Consider the following 19,498-nt stretch of genomic DNA (forward strand, 5'->3'; position numbering starts at 1 on the left):
GATGTCACCTGAATTAATGTATCTCACGAAGACAAGCAACTGAGAACATGAACTGACATCTGTTGACTCGTCGAGCTGAAAGGAGAACAAAGGGAAACCCTTGATTTCAGTCAAAACCTGTTCCTTCACATCCACAGACATTTTAGAAATGCGCCTCTGTATAGTATTATTTGACAGGGATACTTGCTGCATCTTCTTTGCACTGGCTTCTCCAAGAATAAGATTTACTGCTTTCATCATGCAGGGTTTAAGAAGTGTTTCTCCAATCGTTTGAGGCTTTTTTTGTTTAGCAATTTCGAATGCAATCTCATATGAAGCTTCCACTACGGCTGCACTCTGCTGCTGAAACGACCCACTTCTATCGATTCTTTGGCTTTTAAGACACCGTTCATGGCGTTTGAAGAAATCCAAACCCTTCTTTGCGTGTTCTGGATGTTTCGTCTCGAGATGACGCTTGAGTTTTGATGGTTTCATTGACTCTGCACTCAGGACAGCATGGCACAAAACACACTGTGGTTTCTCGATGCCGTCGTTGGCGAGCACAGTGGTGAAGCCAATGTTGAGGTAGCATTCTGAGTATCTGCGCCGTTTAGCCATGGTCACAACTCACCTCTACTGCTTACTTATCTCCTTGTTAAAATAAAATAAAAATGTTGAATAATGAACGCTTTGGCAATTGTAGATCTTACACTGACTACTTGTGGGGGGTGCAGGTAGAGTAATGATGGGGTAAGTATTGGGAGGGAAGGGAGCGTGGCCAGTCGCGCGATTCGTCATCCACCAATCAGCAACGGACATGTGACTCACGTGTCAACAGCGAGCACACACACACTTAATCACTTTAAAGAAGTGGGCAGAGGCAATTACCTTGAGACCAGGAGTTAATTTTCTAGAAAAACAAAACAAAACTAATAAGCCCAGAAATGCTCTTTAGGACCAAAACAAAATTTTTAATGAAGTAGAAAGACTCAACCTTCTTGAGACCAAAGATAACTTGCAAGAAACAACCTGATGAACAACGAGATAGGCCACAGGACTAAATAAATATGATTTTAATTGGCAGAAACAACCATCCTGAAAGCAGAGGAACCTTGCTAGAGAAAAAAAAAACGATGAGCCCAAACATATCACATGGAACGAAAATACGATGCTTAAAAACTTACTGATAAGTCCCAAGCAACTAGAATCATACAGAATTTTGTTGTTTTCTTACACAGGATTTTAACTTCCTACATTTTATTAAACAAGCATCGAGTAATGACAAGAAAAAATAAAAGTTATAGAGATCACACAAAATATATTCGAGTTAATTTTAAACGTTTTATTTGGCAAACTTACATATTGAAAATCTGAATTATAGATTGTTTTTAGACCATGTGTACAAGCCGGAAAATTCATGAAAGTGGAATGAAAAAAAGAGCAAAAGGACAGGTACTTTATAAACATGCGCAATCGATATATCTGGTTTTTTACATTAAGCTTTCTTAGGAGTTATCACAGTTATAGAATTATGTGATGACTATTACACTGAAATGTTAGGTTTACATAAACCCTAGTGTCCTTAACGATTGTAACTGGTATTACATTATTCAGTTTTCTAGAAACTGCACGAATGGACGGATCTTGGGATAACACACACACAAATCATTATACCTTCGTGACATTCACCAACCAAGCAAGTTTGGTTCACTAACAAATGTTTTTCTGTCCGAACCTGTGGACTTGACAAAAAGTGATACCTTCAAGTATGAATACAGAACAGGAAAATTGCTTGGTATGTTTTCCACAAGAAAAGCATATTTATTAAAGTAGGGACAGAACTATGAGAATAGCGGCCATTGTGACCTAAACTGCGTCAACCATTTGTTTTAGTGATGAACGAGAATGTTAAAAAATCACGTTAACGACATATATGAAACGTGGAATGTATTAAATATCATCTCATAACAAAATACGATTTTATTTGATAGAATGACACAGAGAAAACTCGTCCAGGTAAAAAAAAAAAGTGATGAGCTCAAATATACTTCATGAAACTAAAATGCCAGTAGCTTTCCATTACAGTTCTGTGACCAACAATACTTCGCTGTAATTCGTAAGTGGCTTACCTTGACGTTTTAAATGGAAACAGCCAGCCGCTATGTTCAGGATATAGCAATGGAAAATGTGAAAATCATTTCTAGCGGAAGAAACTGTTCCAGGTTTTGCAGGAAAACGATATCTTGCAATGTCGCTTTTCACACACACACGAGCACACTCATAAAACAACAATCTTAATTTGTCAGCTATTAAAGAATTTTACTCACAAGCAACTAAGGTTAAACGGTTGAAATGTACTTTTTAACAAAGTCAACTGATATACCTTTTGTATTAACGATTCACCAATTTTAATACATGACAGACAATTTGAGAGACGTAGGCTTTCTAAGCATTTCTTACTAGTAGGCTACTTATTTCAATACATTTTACTTACAGGTGTGTCTTATTAAATTATTCACGTTTTATATTCGATAAATTGATGTTCACTCACTGTAAGCTACTAGTTTTATCACAGCAAGTAAATGTTTTTATTTACTATGGGCGTCTAAAAGTACTTACCAACAAACTGATCATAATACTCGTGTTTTATGCAGGTGTTACTTATAGCCTTTGACCTTTAAGTTGTTAGTTTTAATTTAGTGACTGTGGAAAACAAATCAACATTAAAATTATAAACAAATTGTTCATAAAAATATTACTATGTGCTACAGCTGTCAAACCTTTCTTCAAGTTAATATCTACCAGTAAAATATTGTTTTGTACCGATCATTTTTTATTTACGTTTTGTTTCTGCAACAATAACAATAATTTTATTACTGTTTGATTGTTTACTTCTGTCAATCTTAAACAAGTACGAAGTGCTATTGTAATGTGATTTGAATGTTTAGATACATTCAGAAACAAGAGAATAATTTTATTCCTGCATTTATAACACTGCTAAAGTAATACCCTAGATTCGGTCAAAACTTTAGCCCCATAAGAAGAGTCACGGAACAGTAACTCCATTCATCTTACTTGGCTGGAGACACGGATGTGTTTCAAAATTACTTTTGAGATCTCTATTCATGCTATTAACTAATCTAGCCTTTTACTTACTAAAGACCTATTTTATGTTCTAATTGGTAAAAATCTACATGTTATTTACCAACGCGTTTTTTTATATATATACTAATATCTTTAGTGTATTTCTCTTCTTTTTACTAATAAGCAGCTATTTTACTTACTAATTACTTACGCTACATGCTAATGCTCCGCTAGCCTCTAACAAAGTTTATCAAAATTCCTTAAAGCGACTAGTTCGAAAATGATAAGAACATCCCCCCTATATCAATAAAAATTAACGTCAAAGAAGAAAAAAAGAGCTGTAACGAGGCAAGTCAACTAATAGATTTTGTTTAAGACAATAATCTGAGCATTTATTTTAATAGACAATTATACAAACTGAAGTTCACAGATATGTCAAAGTGTGATAATGGTGCACAAGTTCTATTTTAAAATAATTATCCTGTGTGGATGTATGGTATACTTATGTATAACATCGCAAAAAGTTCCTCCAGTTATTGGTTTCTCGTAAATAATAAATAGCACTAGTTGTTTGTTTTTTTAAGTGATAGTTGACTGACGCTTAGGCTATTTTTTCTGAATCCGTAAGATGTCGCCTTGACATAAACAATTAAATAAAAAAAAAACACCGTTTCAAGGAATAATCGGTGATGACGAGAAAACCCATTTGTAGATAAATATATATATTTGTAAAAACGTTTCGACCTTCTTCGGTCATCGTCAGGTTCTACATAAAAAAAAAAAAAAATTCAACCCAAACCAGCCGTTTTTACATATATATATATACGTTTCACGAAATATTCTCACCAATATTATTACAATGCATACAAATACCTATCGCATCGAAGATATTTCCAGAGAAACAGAAAAAATACAGCAGCATTTCACATGCTTACATTACTTTAGTCTTCTTCTCGACAAAAAGTACCATTCCAGAATTTGCCGTTGCAAAATTGATCTCCATGGCATTGTAAAGTAAGGTACTTTTTAGTCTGGAAAAATATTACAGATATAAAGCTGGAAGTATTTTATGCTTGCGGCTTTTTCTGTTCATTTTATTAGATATTTTTTATTAAAATATGTAAGATATATAAAGAAAAGGAAGATCTGGAGGATTGATAACTCTAAAAGTTTAATGTTACATTTAGTGTAGAATATCTTTTTATAAAAAAAATAGAACAAATACGATAAAAACATATTTCGACAGCAATAAAGATAACAGATGAAATCAAATTTGTAAAATAGATAAATAGTTAGAGAACTATTATTTCAGGGGTCAGCAAATATATGGAAATATAATAAAGTTATTGAAGTATTATGTATTAAACAATACCAGCTGATAGAATAAAACCTATTTTCAACATGGAAAGTACTAATCAGTTGAAATACTGTTTGAAAAGCTACTAAAATGTGGAGGAAATTATTTGTAAAGTTACTTAATAAGAAGGAAAATAATGTATAAGTTTTGGAACGAATGAAAAAAAGTGTTGTTTGGGAAGATATTGTTTGGAAAATTGTTGAATAAGGGAAAGAAAACGTTGTTTTGGTAGTTGTTGAATAAAGAAGGTAACAAACTGTTTGGGTAGTTGTTAAATAAGGGAAAGGAAATTTAGATGTTGAATAAATTGTGATCAATGGAAGTAAAGATGTTAAACATGCAGTCTACAGAAAAGTGAAGCGAAAAAATATTATGGTACTAATAAGAAAAATAATAAGGTACGAGAATAGTAAAGAGAAATATTATTAGGAATTCTACTGCAAGATTAAACAAAATATTAATTATTCATAGTGGTGTATTTAGGTAGGGGTGAAAGGGCCCATTGATAATTTTATGCTATGTTAAATTACATGGCAGGTCGGACTCAGAAAAAAATATTAGTCCCTGGGCCCACACAACATTAAATCCGCCACTGTTTATTTCAGGAATAAATATGGGAAAGTAACGTTTGTTGGGATATATGTAAGAGATAGGAAATGTGTTAAGACGTGTGTCTTAGTAAAGAGTGTTTTTCTTATAGCAAAGCCACATCGTGCTATATGCTGAGCCCACCGAGGGGAATCGAACCGCTGATTTTAACGTTGTAAATCCGGAGACTTACCACTGTACTAGCGAGGGGCTTTAGTAAAGAAACATGGATAATTATTTTTTTTTTAAACAAACAAATCGTAGGTTAGCCAACTCCCGTAACACGTTTTCTAAACATTAATGGATGTTTAGCGCTACTTAGTCAAGCCTATAACGTCTATGGCAAGTATTTTAGTTTCGATAGAAGAAGAATGTCGTTGTCATCATGTAAATATGCTGCCTTTATAACGTTCCACATGCCTGAAAATCAGTGTGTTAACTTTCTATACAGCTAATAGTTCAATTATTCAGTAAAAGTAATAATAGTCAGCAATTAATTATTTGCTGGATAAAACGTTACAAAACAATAACTGAGTAAATGTATTAGAATGAAACAAATAATGTGAAAGTCGAATGATTTGCTTAAAGATTGACAATTCTAGCGGAAAAACGCGGTTGTTGAACAAGTCAAATCAAATTTATTTAGCATACAGATACTGATGTGCCTGGACAGAAAAATACGCGCTTTTTTTTTTTTTTTTTTTTAAAAAAAAAGCTCTATGACAAATACATTCAGTTAACCTATAGAGAATTATGAGAAAGTGTTCAGTTTTTGAAAGAAAAGTATTAACAAATAATAACACTAAACAGGATGGCCGGATAGGTATTGGATTGATTAATACGCTTTCACACAGAAATACACGAGGATGCTTAACCAAATCACTCTATATTATTTTCAAACTAAGAATGTATATATAAATATATATATATTCAATAACACTGTAAGGTATATAATCCAACGTTTGTGATCGCTGGCTAACAAATTAATTAACTTTCAAATGTACATAAACTAAATGATAAAAAAACAACTTATAATCAAATCATCGCAAATAAGTAGGAAGTTTTACGTTCCCATGAAAAACATAAAATTCTCCATTTTATAATTCCACTCAACTTTATAAATTTTAGATAAATTTAACCGATAATATATTTTCAATAAATTTGTTTGTAGTATATCAATGTTTGTTTTATCAAAATAACACCAAGATTAAGTACGACACAGCGCAATAACCTTAGCTTTTTGAAGACAAATATTTCTCTAATTAATGTAACACATTTGCAAAAATGACATTAAATATAGAATATACAGGAAAATCGAACAAATGAACACTACAGGACTACAAGGTGCGAAATGATCGAAAATAAATAGATGAGTAGATACTCTCTCTCTCTCTTGGTGAGAACACATTACAGGCCAAAGACTGCAGTTTTAGACTTTTACACATCATGGATTCGAGTTGCGATGACCACAGAGTTCTCTTCGACATCTCAGTGTTTACAATGTATTTTGATGCATTGGCTGAGTAAAAATTAATGTTAAACTTTTGGTTATACCAGTAAAGCCTGCTTGATCTTCCCATTAACACATGAGAACACGATCACCTCCTAGAATGTCTTGTCTTTCTCAGAGAAATATATTCCAATATAAGCTATGATATTAACATTTTCATAACACCTTTATACTTTTGTAAAAACATGACAAGTTACTGATAAGAAACATTCATTAAATATTCTGGTTTTAATTCACAGAAAGATAATCTGTAACGATTTAAGTGCTAAGTATTATACTTTTTATTTCCATATCTCTTCTGTATTCAGTAATACCCAATGAAGATACCTCAGTACTACATAAAGACCCATAGAGTTTCACAATTTTTGTCAGTGTTCGAATGGCTATGAACTGTACAGCAAAAAAAACATCTTCAGAACAGAAATTAGGACTTTTTTTTTTCCTTTTACTCTAACGTGCTGGTACTTACAAATTATGAAAAGGCTACTCTAACAGACAACACATTAGATAATATCTTTGGTCACTTAACCGTAAGTTAAAGGCTAGGCCCACACTCAGGATGCACAAATTAGCATATACACAAAAGTTCTTACAATGAGATTGCCACTTATAGATGTCATGCTTTATCATGGAAATTGGAGTTTGTACAGCCACACTAGGATGAAGATATATGTTAAGATCGGAAGTTACATTAAAGAACAAAGCCCTGTAATAATAATTGTAGAAACATACAGAATTTGACTTAACTTGTAGGAAATGGGAGGATGATCAGTTAGTTTACTTGATTTGGTATTAAACGCAAAGATGTACAACGGACTTTCTGTGCTCTGCTCACCAACAGTAATGAAAACCAATTTTATTTTTAGTGTGAAAACCTTTCAGACATTCCATTCATTTGGAAAGTTAAAGAAAATATTTATTAAAACACAAATTCACAGGTATATCTATATATATTAAGTTTTGCCATAGTCATACAAAACATTTAGGTAGGTGACTCACATTCAAGGACTATGTTCCACGTTAAATATAACATTTAAGGTGTTTAATCTTATTTTACTTTCAACGTCTTAATATGTTCTAGCTCAATGGGCTTATTTCTCATGGTAAAGTTGCATCTTTGTTGTGGACGTATACTTTTCATACAAAAGTCTAAAACAATTAATGAAACTGTGGTTTCAAATAGTTCAAAAATTTGGTTTCTTTTGAATTTCGCGCAAAGCTACACGAGAGCTATCTGCACTAGACGTCCCTAATTTAGCAGTGTAAAACTAGAGGGAAGGCAGCTAGTCTTCATCACCCACCGCCAACTCTTAAGCTGCTCTTTTACCAACGAATAGTGGAATTGGTCGTCACTTATAACGCCCCCATGGCTGAACAGGTAAATATGTGTGGTGTGACGAGGATTCAAACCCGCAACCCTCAGATTACGAGTCGAGTGACTTAATAATCTGGCCAGGCCAATCAAGAATTTGAGTATCATTTCTTTTAGCTTTCTATACCCTGTTATAAAAATAGTTAACTAATTAATTAGAAGTAGGTAATTTCAATAGGCTATTATGAAACAATATCGTAAATTTCTTTTGCTAGCTCGATGCTCTCATTGCAAAACTATTACCTTTATTGGTTTATATAAATCATATTCACTTATATTTCTTTTAATTATCAGATGGTCTGTCTGAAATGATGTTGTTTCTAAGAAATGAAGCATTTAAATACAATTATTTTCGTTTCCTAATGTTCACATTGAGATAAAATAAATTTTGATTCGATTGCAACAGATTATGCTAAACTGGTATTGTGGCTTCCCAAGAAAACATTTAAATTAAATTTCCCACAATTCGCTTATTATTAACCTTCATACAACTTTAATTAGTTCTAAACTTTTTATCATAATAAATAAAAGAAAAAAGCTTCGGTTCTGGAATAAGAAAACCCTGTGTTATGCTGTTTATGTGAATAAAGTTTATACCAACTGTGAAAATTAATTTTGTATGCTCAATATTTGACCATATTAATTACCAATCATTTATAATTAAATATCTATAAATAGCCTATAGTATGAGGGACACATGCAGGTGTATGAATTTTAACATAATTTTAGTAAGTTATTTAGAAGTGTTTCAGTACAGTTTAAATACGTTTATAAATTATATAGAACTAAGTGTTTCTATGAGTTCAAGTTAACTTATTACTGTTGACACAGCTAAATGTTTCATGCTGAATAATAACTGAAATCCTGAATACAAATCAGATTAAAATCAGATGTAAGTATTTCAGTTTACTAAGATGTATTTTTTAATTCATAGGACAAGGGGTTAATTTTCTCTGGTGATTGTAACTTTTCTTACAGTCGTTTTGTTTAGTTTTATAATGTCAAAATTATAATATATTATGATGCAAAATATTAAACACTGGAGGAACTTTCATATCAGAATTATATTGATATCAATGTTTTCACACAATGTTTTATTAAACTTGTATAAAATTTTAATAAATTGTACACTATGTTACAAAATGTTGTATATCATTTTAACGTGAGTTGAATGGTCAATATCACCTTGAAAACAGAGCTAGGTCAAATTTCATTTATTAGAAATTCTCACATCATCATCTTGTAATCTCTTGAAAAAGGTACACTAAGATCACCAAACTATATATATATATATATTTAACTTGGCTACATTACCTAATATATCACCAATGAATAAATTGCACACCATATTCAAGGCTAGAAAGCTTTAGTATCATCAGAATAGTCAATATCTAACTCAAATTTTGCTTGTTATCTAATTAACAAAAAAACCAATGATTTTTTCTAATACTTTTATTTGAATAAAGCTATTATAAGTTTCAATTACAACATTTAATTTATAAAACTGATTGCTTTTTTCACCTTAAACAACAAAAAAATAATATGGTTAATTTATGGGGAAACAACCATTAAAAGTGTGGTGATTAAAAATAATTTTTAATAATTTTGAAAAATAAACACAAATTGTGAATAGCAAATAGTACAAGTGCAATTGTATTTTTTATTTGAGCTCAGAAGTTTATTATAACAAAGTTTGAGACCCATCAGCAGCAACAGCTATAAGTATATGTTTAAAGCTTATTCTTGTTTGTATTTAATGATAAAAGAAATACCAAATATGATTTAATCATTAACTAATAAAATATAAGAACATGACATAAGCTTAATTAACTAAATCATTAATTAGTCCACATTTTAAAATTACTGACATTTAACTTAATCTTTGCTTCAGCCTTTACACATAAAACTTTCTCAAGATATAAAACCCAATATAGATTTTATGGTTTTTATATGTTCTTGCAAACTTAATAATTACAAATTACTAAGGTGCTTATATGCAGTGTTATTTGCAATTTTATAGGACATGCTTGTTTACTAACATTAAACAACCTGTAGGTGCAAGTTACTAAGAATATTTGGCTATTACTGATGGAAAAATAATGGTTATAAACTTTAGATTAACTTTAGTTTTCTAACCCAACTAACCCTCTGAAGAACAGATTTTACTGGTGTCACCTGATGACAAGATAGCTTCAGTCCATCTATCTTAATTCTATTTACAAAATTGTAGGAGAAATTTCATAATTCAACTCATGAAATTATCCAAAGATGTTTTAAAAAACAAAACTGATTAATTATAAAATAAATAAAAACTTCTATTTGTGAGAAAACCTATAACCAAGGATGACAATTCTTTAATAGGGTAAAAAGGTAACAGAAAGAGTAAGATGAGTTACTTTGACTCTAATCTTATACATCTGTATATAAAAGTATTAAACATGCCTTAGTAATAATATACAAAAATTAAAATTTACTTTACAACAGTTTAATAAAAAAAGAGCAAGTAACATTTCCTAAATGCTCATTCCACAAAACTGTTAATTATGTAAGTAAATCACAGGGAACTATTGTATTATTTAATAATGTGCAACTGCTGAATATAAACAATAAATTCACATATTTATATTTCTTAGATATACTCTTTAAAATGTGTGTTAAAAATTAATAAAATTAGGAAATTTAAAATGAATTTATTGGAATTAACAAGCTATTTGGAAACATCTTATCAAATGTTTTTGAATGTCAAAGATGCAAAGGTCAATTGAATTAATCTATTTCACTGGAATTTCAATGAAAAGTTATTTATTGCTAATATTTTATTATAGAAGTGGGAAAACAGTGCAACAATATCAGTATTTATCATTTTTCTGAATTTTTTTTTATCTTTTATCTTGTATTATAAAACTAATTAATTGTTTACAATTTCTCCTCCTGTGTGGCTGTACCAAAAAGACTTTATAAGTCATATCATTTCTATAAATTATCTTTGTAACACAGAACCCTTTTCTCATACTTAGAAAAAGAAAAAGGCAATATATTTAGCACTATTTACTTTTGTATTATTAAAAACCCAGTTTCACCAAAAAAACTACTTTAATGGAAAGTTCTATGACTAACAAGTATCACATTATATCACATACTTGGACTTTTTTTAAACACTTGGCAAAAAGAAAAATAATTATTTCCTTATCACACAAAGTATTTGGTTATCTAACCAACTGACAGCACTATATCCTACTCTTCCTATCTATATATATATATATATATATATACTCATGCAGTAATTTTGCATCAAAATCTTGATGATGCAAACCAAATTTTTAGAACTATATATATTTCTTTCAGTTTATCACACAGTAAATAAAATGCTCCTCTTGAAAAGTTTACTAAGTAAAATACAGAAATAACAGACTATTTCAGCAATAAAAAATCAAACCAACAAGATACCTTTTTAACAACCTTTTAAACAAAAACAAATATTATGATAGCCTTTAACATCAAAAGTTAAAGATGTAAAATAAGCTAGAAATACTCAAATTACAATTTATTTTTGTTTCTTTCAAATTAACCTTTAAGAGATTCAGCATATTAAAAGTTAAATGTTATGAACAAACACATTATCACATTATAAAGCAGAATGACAAACAATGTATCTTTTGTATCAAGAAGAAAAAATATTTTAAAAATGCAAGACTTGAGAGTACGTGAGTGACCAATCTTGCATCTCTAGTTTAAATTTAAAACCAGAAAAATAAATCAATAACAAACAAGTACTGAAAATTTGGGGATGTATTTTTACAAAAAGAAACTAGCACAGTCAAAACTTTTGCTATTCATGAATACTTTTAAGATTGTATTGTTTTGAACATTTTTAAGAATACAACAAGGAGTACATTATACAACAAACTGATAACTTTTGTTAAAGTAATTACTCATTAAATATACAGAACATACAAAAGCAATTAAACAACAGCAACAAACAGTGCAATATAATAACTAAGTAGTTTTCTTTGATTTTTAATACAAATTAAAAACTGAGCAATAGACTTAAGCCACTGAAATTCTTTCAGTATTATCAACAGATATGTAAGAATATTTATGATAGTCAATTAAATTCTACTGCATTGACTAGGTCACAGAACAAAAAGAAATGAAGCCTGAAATCTTTTCATTTGAAGTATCAGCACCAAAATAAACAGTTTGTAGGTACTTCTAATAATACATGCTGTAGGAGGCACAACCAATAATTTTCATACTATGATATCTGTACTTTAATATTCAATACATTAATTTTACAACCAACATAAAAAAAATCAGCATCCATTGATTGAAAAGTTTATTGTTTATTAGGTCTCAAGCTTAAGACACAAAAGAGAGTTACACATTGTTTTAAAGATGCTTTTATTGCAGTTCTGGTCACTGAACAGTTTCTTCAACCACTACAGCAAATCACAACCACAAATGAAAATTAAACAACACAGATGAGATCTCAACTCTGTGCTTTTATTGACTATTGCCTCATTGATTTGGCTTATATTGACCAAAATCTCCTACCTTTCTTTCATTCCTGGAGGCATGTGCGAGCACAGATTATTGCACACACTTCACAAACTTGGTCATTCTGCATGTATAACAGATTACATGATTCAAGTGAAAAGATACATTCTTGAAATCTGCAAAAAGCAACACATACTTCTGATCTGTAAACCAGTACTCAAGATAGAAAAACTGCTGAAAGATATTTTGATTTTATTAACAGTATTTAGAATGTCTGAGACAATCAATATCAACTCATCAGTATGGACACAATATAATCATTTACACAAATGGCAAATGACCTAAGGTTGTTTTCTGTACTAACACAATCAACAAGAATCTTACCCATGTTACACAAAAAGTCCAAAGTTTGCAAAACAATCACATTATGCCACTAACTCTTAATAAGCATGGCTCTACAACCTTTACAGCTTTTTTTTTTTTTTATACTGGTCCATTCAAACTGACCAAACCATAGCCATTTTGTGCTGATGATGAAACAACTAGTGGTGCAGTTGATGAAAGAGTGACACTTGATATGCTTGAAGAAGCTGTCACAGCTGATGACAAGCTGGTGGAAGCAGAAGAGTGGTTTATATACTCTTTCTCTGCTTTACTGATATGTGCTTGAGAGTAAATGTCTGCTTTTGAAAGTGCAACAGAGCTGTCACTCTCATCTTTTATCTGATTGGCAAGTTCTTTCACAACACGTAGTCCTTCATCCATAAGAGTTTCCTGAACAAGCTGCTTGGTGATTTGGGCATTGGTCTTTTTGCTAGTTGACACCATCCTCATGGCATTAAACATATCTGTGGTTACTGAATGACTGAAGTCAAGTGATGTGGAGTCATTAACTTCCTGACTCATGGGAGGTGAGGAAGTGTTACTATAGGCTGAAAACTGTGAATCTGAAAAATTATAAATTATGTGAAAGGTATGTATTAGTGATCTATACCAGTTATATAAGTCTTAGAATTATTACTTTATTTCTGCATACCTGGAGATGTGTAGGACATAAAGCTACATCTTTTTTTAACCTGAAAAATATATTAATGTAAAAAATTAATTCAAACTTTTATTTAAAATGAACTTTGTATGTTAAATTTCAAAATCTAAGTAACAGAAGCTTGAATGATTACAAGTTTTGAGAAATCTGATAAAATATACTTTGCAAAGTCATTTAACACTATTTAAAATTTTATTGGACAATTAATATGGTTTCACTAAGGGAAAACTTGCCTTACAAATCATTTCACATGCTTTAAAAATGTTATTGCATATCCAGATGATGGTAAGAGTGTAAATTTGGTGTATCTGGATTTTCAGAAAACATTTGACAATGTGCTATATAAAAGGCTTCTAAAGAAATGTATCTCTATAGGTGTGGAAAATAAGTTAATTAACTGGATAGGGGAGTGGCTTGATGGAAGAAAGCAGAGGGATGTCATAAGTGGAGTTCAATCAAACTGGATTAATGTTATAAGTGGGATACCTCAAGGCACAGTCTTAAGACCATTGATCTTTTTGTTTTATATTAATGACATACATGAAGAAATGGTCAATACATTACTTACATTTGCTGCTGATATCAAGATGTTGGGTTTTGCTGACTGTGAAGAGGATTCTGCTACTTTACAAAAGGGATTACACCATTTTATGAGTTGTGAAAACAAATGGCAGACAGGTTTTAATTATGATAAATGCAATATAATGCATGTGGGTTATCATAACGTGAATTACAAGTATAGTTTGGATGAGAATAACCTTAAAAGTGCCATGAAAGAAAATGATCTTGGAATAATGGTTGATCAGTTTTTTAATGCATCCAAGCAGTGTGCCATTGCTAGTGGTATGACAAATAGGAGTTTAAGTTGCATCTGCAGAAATATTAAATACAACACTAAAGAGGTTATAATTTCATTGTATAGGTCACTAGTTAGGCAGCATTTGGAATAATGTGTTCAGTCATGGGCTCCTTACCTTAGGAAAGACAAAACATTGAATTGTTGGAAAGGACTCAAAGAAAGGTTACCAAAATGGTACCTGGGATGGAGGAGTTGTCATATGATAAGAGATAAAGATCTTTAAAATTATTTTCTCTTGAAAAAAAAAAAAAGAATTAGAGTGGATCTGATTGAAGTGTTTAAGACTGTAAAAGAAGTTGATAATGTTGGTGGATCAACATTTTTTTTACTTAACAGCAAGAATTATAGAACTACATTGTAAGACACATAGATATAAATTTAAGCAAAATAGAAATCACCTTCAGCTAAGATAGTTTTATTTTTCAAATAGGATGGTTGGCAAATGGAATGGGTTGCTTTTGGATGTTGTGAAGGCAATAAGTTTGAGGAAGTTTAAAAGAAAACTTGATAGATATATGAATCATAATCTCAAAGCAGTCAGCAAATTTAGGTGCAGCATGTGAGGTCAGTTACGATATTTTATCGATGATAGCGAAATCTGACCGACTGTTTACTGATGGTGATTTTGTCAAGCAATGTATGATTACTGCATCAGAAAAGTTGTGTCTGGAAGCAGTTCCCAAGCTACAGATGGTGGCTTTAAATCGTATGAGAGTTCAACAAAGAATTTCACACCTCTCAGCAGATGTGACAAGGCAGCTTACAAATAAAGTAAGCAGACGAGTCGACTGACATCAGTTCAACAGCACAGATACTAGTTTTTATTCATGGTGTGTCATCATCGTTTGATATCACAGAGGAACTAATCGGCATGGGTTCCATGAAAGGTCAGAGAACTGGGTCTGCTCTATTCAAGGATACAGTACGACTATGTAGTAGTGTTTCATTGGATGTCATGAAACTGGTAAGTGTGACAACTGATAAAATACAAGCCATGACTGGAGCTGGTAGCACTGTTATTGAAGCATTGAGGAAAGCAGAACAGACAGTTGGTGAAGTTGCACTGTATTATTCACCAACAGAACCAGTGCAGTAAAGAACTTGGTTTTTAGGCACTGATGGCATTAGTGACAAAAACCATTAATTTCATCAAATCACAAGGGCTCAATCATTGTCAGTTTTGAAGTCTTCTTGAAAAAACTGATTCAGACCATGGTGACCTCGTGTATCACTGTGAAGTACACTGGCTGAGTTGAGAAATGCTCAGAAGATTCTTAGAGTTGACAGAATTCCTCAGAAGCAAGAACAAAGACACAGAAGTGATTTCCATGACTGATCCAGCATGGCAAGCTGATTTGACCTTTCTGGTCAACATGACACAACACTTGAATGATCTGAACTTGAAGTTGCAAGGCAAAAATCAGCTTGTCTGTTAGCTTGCAAATCATGTCTCAGCTTTCAGGACAAAGTTGCAGTTGTTCTGGCAGCAAGCAGCATCAGGCAACTTCATGCACTTTCCCACTTTTCAGTCACTGCTACAGAAGAATCAGGACATTGACACACAAGTTTATGTTGGGAAGCTAGATACCTTGATTCAATCCTTCAACTCACAGTTTCATGACTTTGACCAATGCAGATTGTTGATGAAACTTTTTGCTGATCCGTTCAGTGTGTCAGTGGATAACTTGTCAGCAGAATATCAGCTCGAACTTGCTGATCTCCAGGCATCTGATGAACTGTGTGCTATTTACCAAGAAAACAGTTTGCTTGACTTCTACAAAACGTTGCCTGATACATTTGCTAATCTCAAAGAGAACGCACTTGTCCACACCAGCACGTACTGCTGCAAACAAGCTTTCTCACATATGAAACTGAACAAAAACAACACTCGCAATCAGCTGACTGATAATCATCTGGAAGCAGTCTTGTGTCTTTCAACGTCAAACATCAAGCCGGACATTTCTAAGCTCATAGATGACATGCATCGCACTGACTTTGTGACAGTTGACGTATCATAACATCATAACATTTCTTAGAATAATGTGCAAACTCTTTGATGCAATCATTATTTGTGTGTTCTTAAATGTGATGTCCATCTTGTGTGAAACAACTGTGGGACGATTTTAATCTTCACTTTTTTGTGGCTCCCAACGGTTACGAGAAGTCTGTTTGTGGCCCCCGACTCAAAAAGTTTGTGCACCACTGACTTACAAGATAGACTTATTATGCTAAGATAGAGAAAAGATGAGCACAAAAATATTTATAACAACGATTCAAGTCTGAACTACTAAAAAGTGATGGTTCATTGTTTAAGCCTTTTCTTCATATTAAGCGGGAAGTTCAATAATTTGAAATTAGTAACATGAAAACTATTTCCATTTCTTACAACTAAATGGCTTGTTTAATTGTATCTGCTGTTTATTTATTACATTTTATTTCTACTGTATTGCAACCACAGTATTGGTTTTGAATTTATGTTATGTTATTTTGACTGACTATAGTAAACCTCACAAACATGTTCTATTCTGTACGATCTGAATTTCATAGTTTTTCTTCGCATATCATATTCAACGATCGAAGAGCAAAACAGAACTTAATAATGTTTGTCATAACTTAGTTCTATATATTGTTTAATAACGTTTCTTATGGATGATTTTCCTCCCTCATTTGTCATGCTGATATTTGGTCCACTCGCAGATAATACGAGTTTCTCTAAACTGACATATGTATAAAAAAATTCTTTCTCTTATTGTCAAGAAACGTACTTTTTAATATTGTATATATAGTAAGTTCAAATATATACAGCGTGTGTTGTTGTTGAGCTAAGGATTCTTCTATAGTAAGGATCTCTTATTTACGAGCAGTAAATTCAAAGATAAACGAACTGAACTAACTTCACAAGTTTTCAGTATGTATATTCAGAACTGATTAAACATATGTACAACAAAAACACTAAAGACGATCGTAGGCATATCATAAATACTACATAATTCTCTTCTTGTCAAAAGTCCATTTACGCATATTTACTATCGCCGAACTATCCAAGCATAGTTCACTTACGTTTCATCGAGCTACCACGTTTGTTTCCTACACATCTAAGATCGTCTACTCCTTTTTCGTATATACGCCTACGTCCAACAAACACCTTTTTTTTTTTTTTTGGTCAAAGTCCAAACAAGTAGGTCCAATTGCTTTAGAACTCTCTTTGCCGAAATAAAATATTACTCTTATCTCTTTCTACACCAAAAGTCTCATTCTAATGTATATTAACCGTTTGGCCTACATTAATCGTTAAGCCTTCCTTCTCTGTTCGAACGCCTCTTTTATGTGCTTTCATTTCATTCCTCGTGTGTTCGAAGTTTGTCTACTGTTTCCCACTCACCTCATACTATTTATGTGTATATTACTAAACTGTCTGCTCACTCACTATATTCATCTTCGACTTCAATAAATTTCATGGGACGTTTTATCATCTCTATATCAATGAGGTACAAACATAATGTACGACTCTTACCGAGTTACATACTAAACTTATCATAACATTTAATTTAAAATAATTGTTTGTAACTCTCTTGTTATGAAAAATTTAAACACTCATAAAATATCCACTCATATGATAAATACTGTAAATTAATGAATGAATATCCACATTAAATAATCTTTTACATTATGACACTCACACACATTAAAACCTCACATTATTTAAAATCCTTTTGTTTTTTCTAACCAAAACAGTCTTTGAAAAACAAAGAAACTGAATGATGGAATATCAATTTCCAGTATTTGTGTACAACTGAAAAGTTAAACTTCGAACGAAACATTTGGTAATGAAATGAACGAAGAAAAATCATTACAGATATTTAACATATAGAAATGTTATTCTCAACTGCCCATAAGTTACGATTATCTATTTCCCTGACCAAAGGAGTTATAATGTGCCACTCACTATTAAAAATCATTCCTTACCTGTATCATCTGTGTCGACCTTCTCAGATTCTGAGCAATTTGATAAATGTCCATAACTCTTTCGACTTGATAAATACCTGTATTTGAAGAAGGTTGATTAATTAATTGAATATAATTTGCAAAAGGTACATTTTGGAAATAAATAATGTCATATAACCAAAACATATACATTAAGTAACATTTTCGTATTTTTCACTGCATATTATTAAAACGTTTTTTTTTAATCTAATATACTAATCTCTTAGAAAAAATTACCCAAAAATCACTTTTGATTCTTTAGATTTTGTAGTTTTATATCCGAGTACTGAACATGATTACAGACTTAATGTTATGAAATATTTAGTGGATCAACGCAAGGAACTAATTTATCCCAGGTTTAAAAATGTTTTATCTTAAAAGGTTTGGCATTAGTCTTAAAAAAGACGTTTGTTTGTTTACAAGGAGGCCCGGCATGGCCAAGCGTGTTAAGGTGTGCAACTCGTAATCTGAGGGTCGCGAGTTCGCATCCCCGTCGCGCCAAACATGCTCGCCCTTTCAGCTGTGGGGGCGTTATAATGTTACGGTCAATCCCACTATTCGCCGGTAAAAGAGTAGCCCAAGAGTTGGCCGTGGGTGGTGATGACTAGCTGCCTTCCCTCTAGTCTTACACTGCTAAATTAGGGACGGCTAGCACAGATAGCCCTCGAGTAGCTTTGTGCGAAATTAAAAATAACAAACAAAGCTTAGAAGGAACACGTTTTCTATCACATTCATGGACAGCAATAGATGCAAAAGCCGCTCCAACTTATTCTAATATCATTATGATATTTTTAAAGTACAGTTACTTAATACTACAAAATTATTTTGTTAGAGTTTTAAGTTTAATAAAGGATATTAAGTTTGCCTTGAAATAAATAAAAATAGCTTAATTCTATTTAAATTTACTGGTAAGTTTTTCATCAGAAAAAGAATTGTTTGTTTTTGAATTTCGCACAAAGTTACTCGAGGGCTATCTGTGCTAGCCGTCCCTAATTTAGCAATGTAAAACTAGAGGGAAGGCAGCTAGTCTTCACCACCCACCGCCAACTCATAAGCTGCTCTTTTACCAACGAATAGTGGAATTGGTCGTCACTTATAACGCCCCCATGGCTGAACAGGTAAATATGTGTGGTGTGACGAGGATTCAAACCCGCAACCCTCAGATTACGAGTCGAGTGACTTAATAATCTTGGCCTGGCCAGATAAATGTCCATAATGCCGAT

The 19,498-nt window shown here is 32.0% G+C and overlaps 1 protein-coding gene across 6 annotated transcripts in view; it reads right to left on the reverse strand.

Annotated features, from left to right (window-relative positions):
• Window positions 1-4,217: 4,217 nt before the first annotated feature.
• Window positions 4,218-19,498, reverse strand: part of LOC143232703 (NGFI-A-binding protein homolog) — a 248,833-nt gene continuing 233,552 nt past the window's right edge. For all 6 annotated transcript variants that reach the window (XM_076468450.1, XM_076468449.1, XM_076468448.1 and 3 more), the window contains 2 exons: window positions 18,258-18,334; window positions 4,218-13,334 (listed from right to left, as the gene is read on the reverse strand). In XM_076468450.1, coding sequence (XP_076324565.1) covers window positions 12,871-13,334; window positions 18,258-18,334 — 541 coding nt within the window. In that variant the 3' untranslated portion in view covers window positions 4,218-12,870. The remainder of the gene's footprint in view (window positions 13,335-18,257; window positions 18,335-19,498) is intronic.

Source organism: Tachypleus tridentatus, chromosome 11 (assembly GCF_004210375.1).
Source record: "Tachypleus tridentatus isolate NWPU-2018 chromosome 11, ASM421037v1, whole genome shotgun sequence".
NCBI classification, from domain to species: domain Eukaryota; kingdom Metazoa; phylum Arthropoda; class Merostomata; order Xiphosura; family Limulidae; genus Tachypleus; species Tachypleus tridentatus.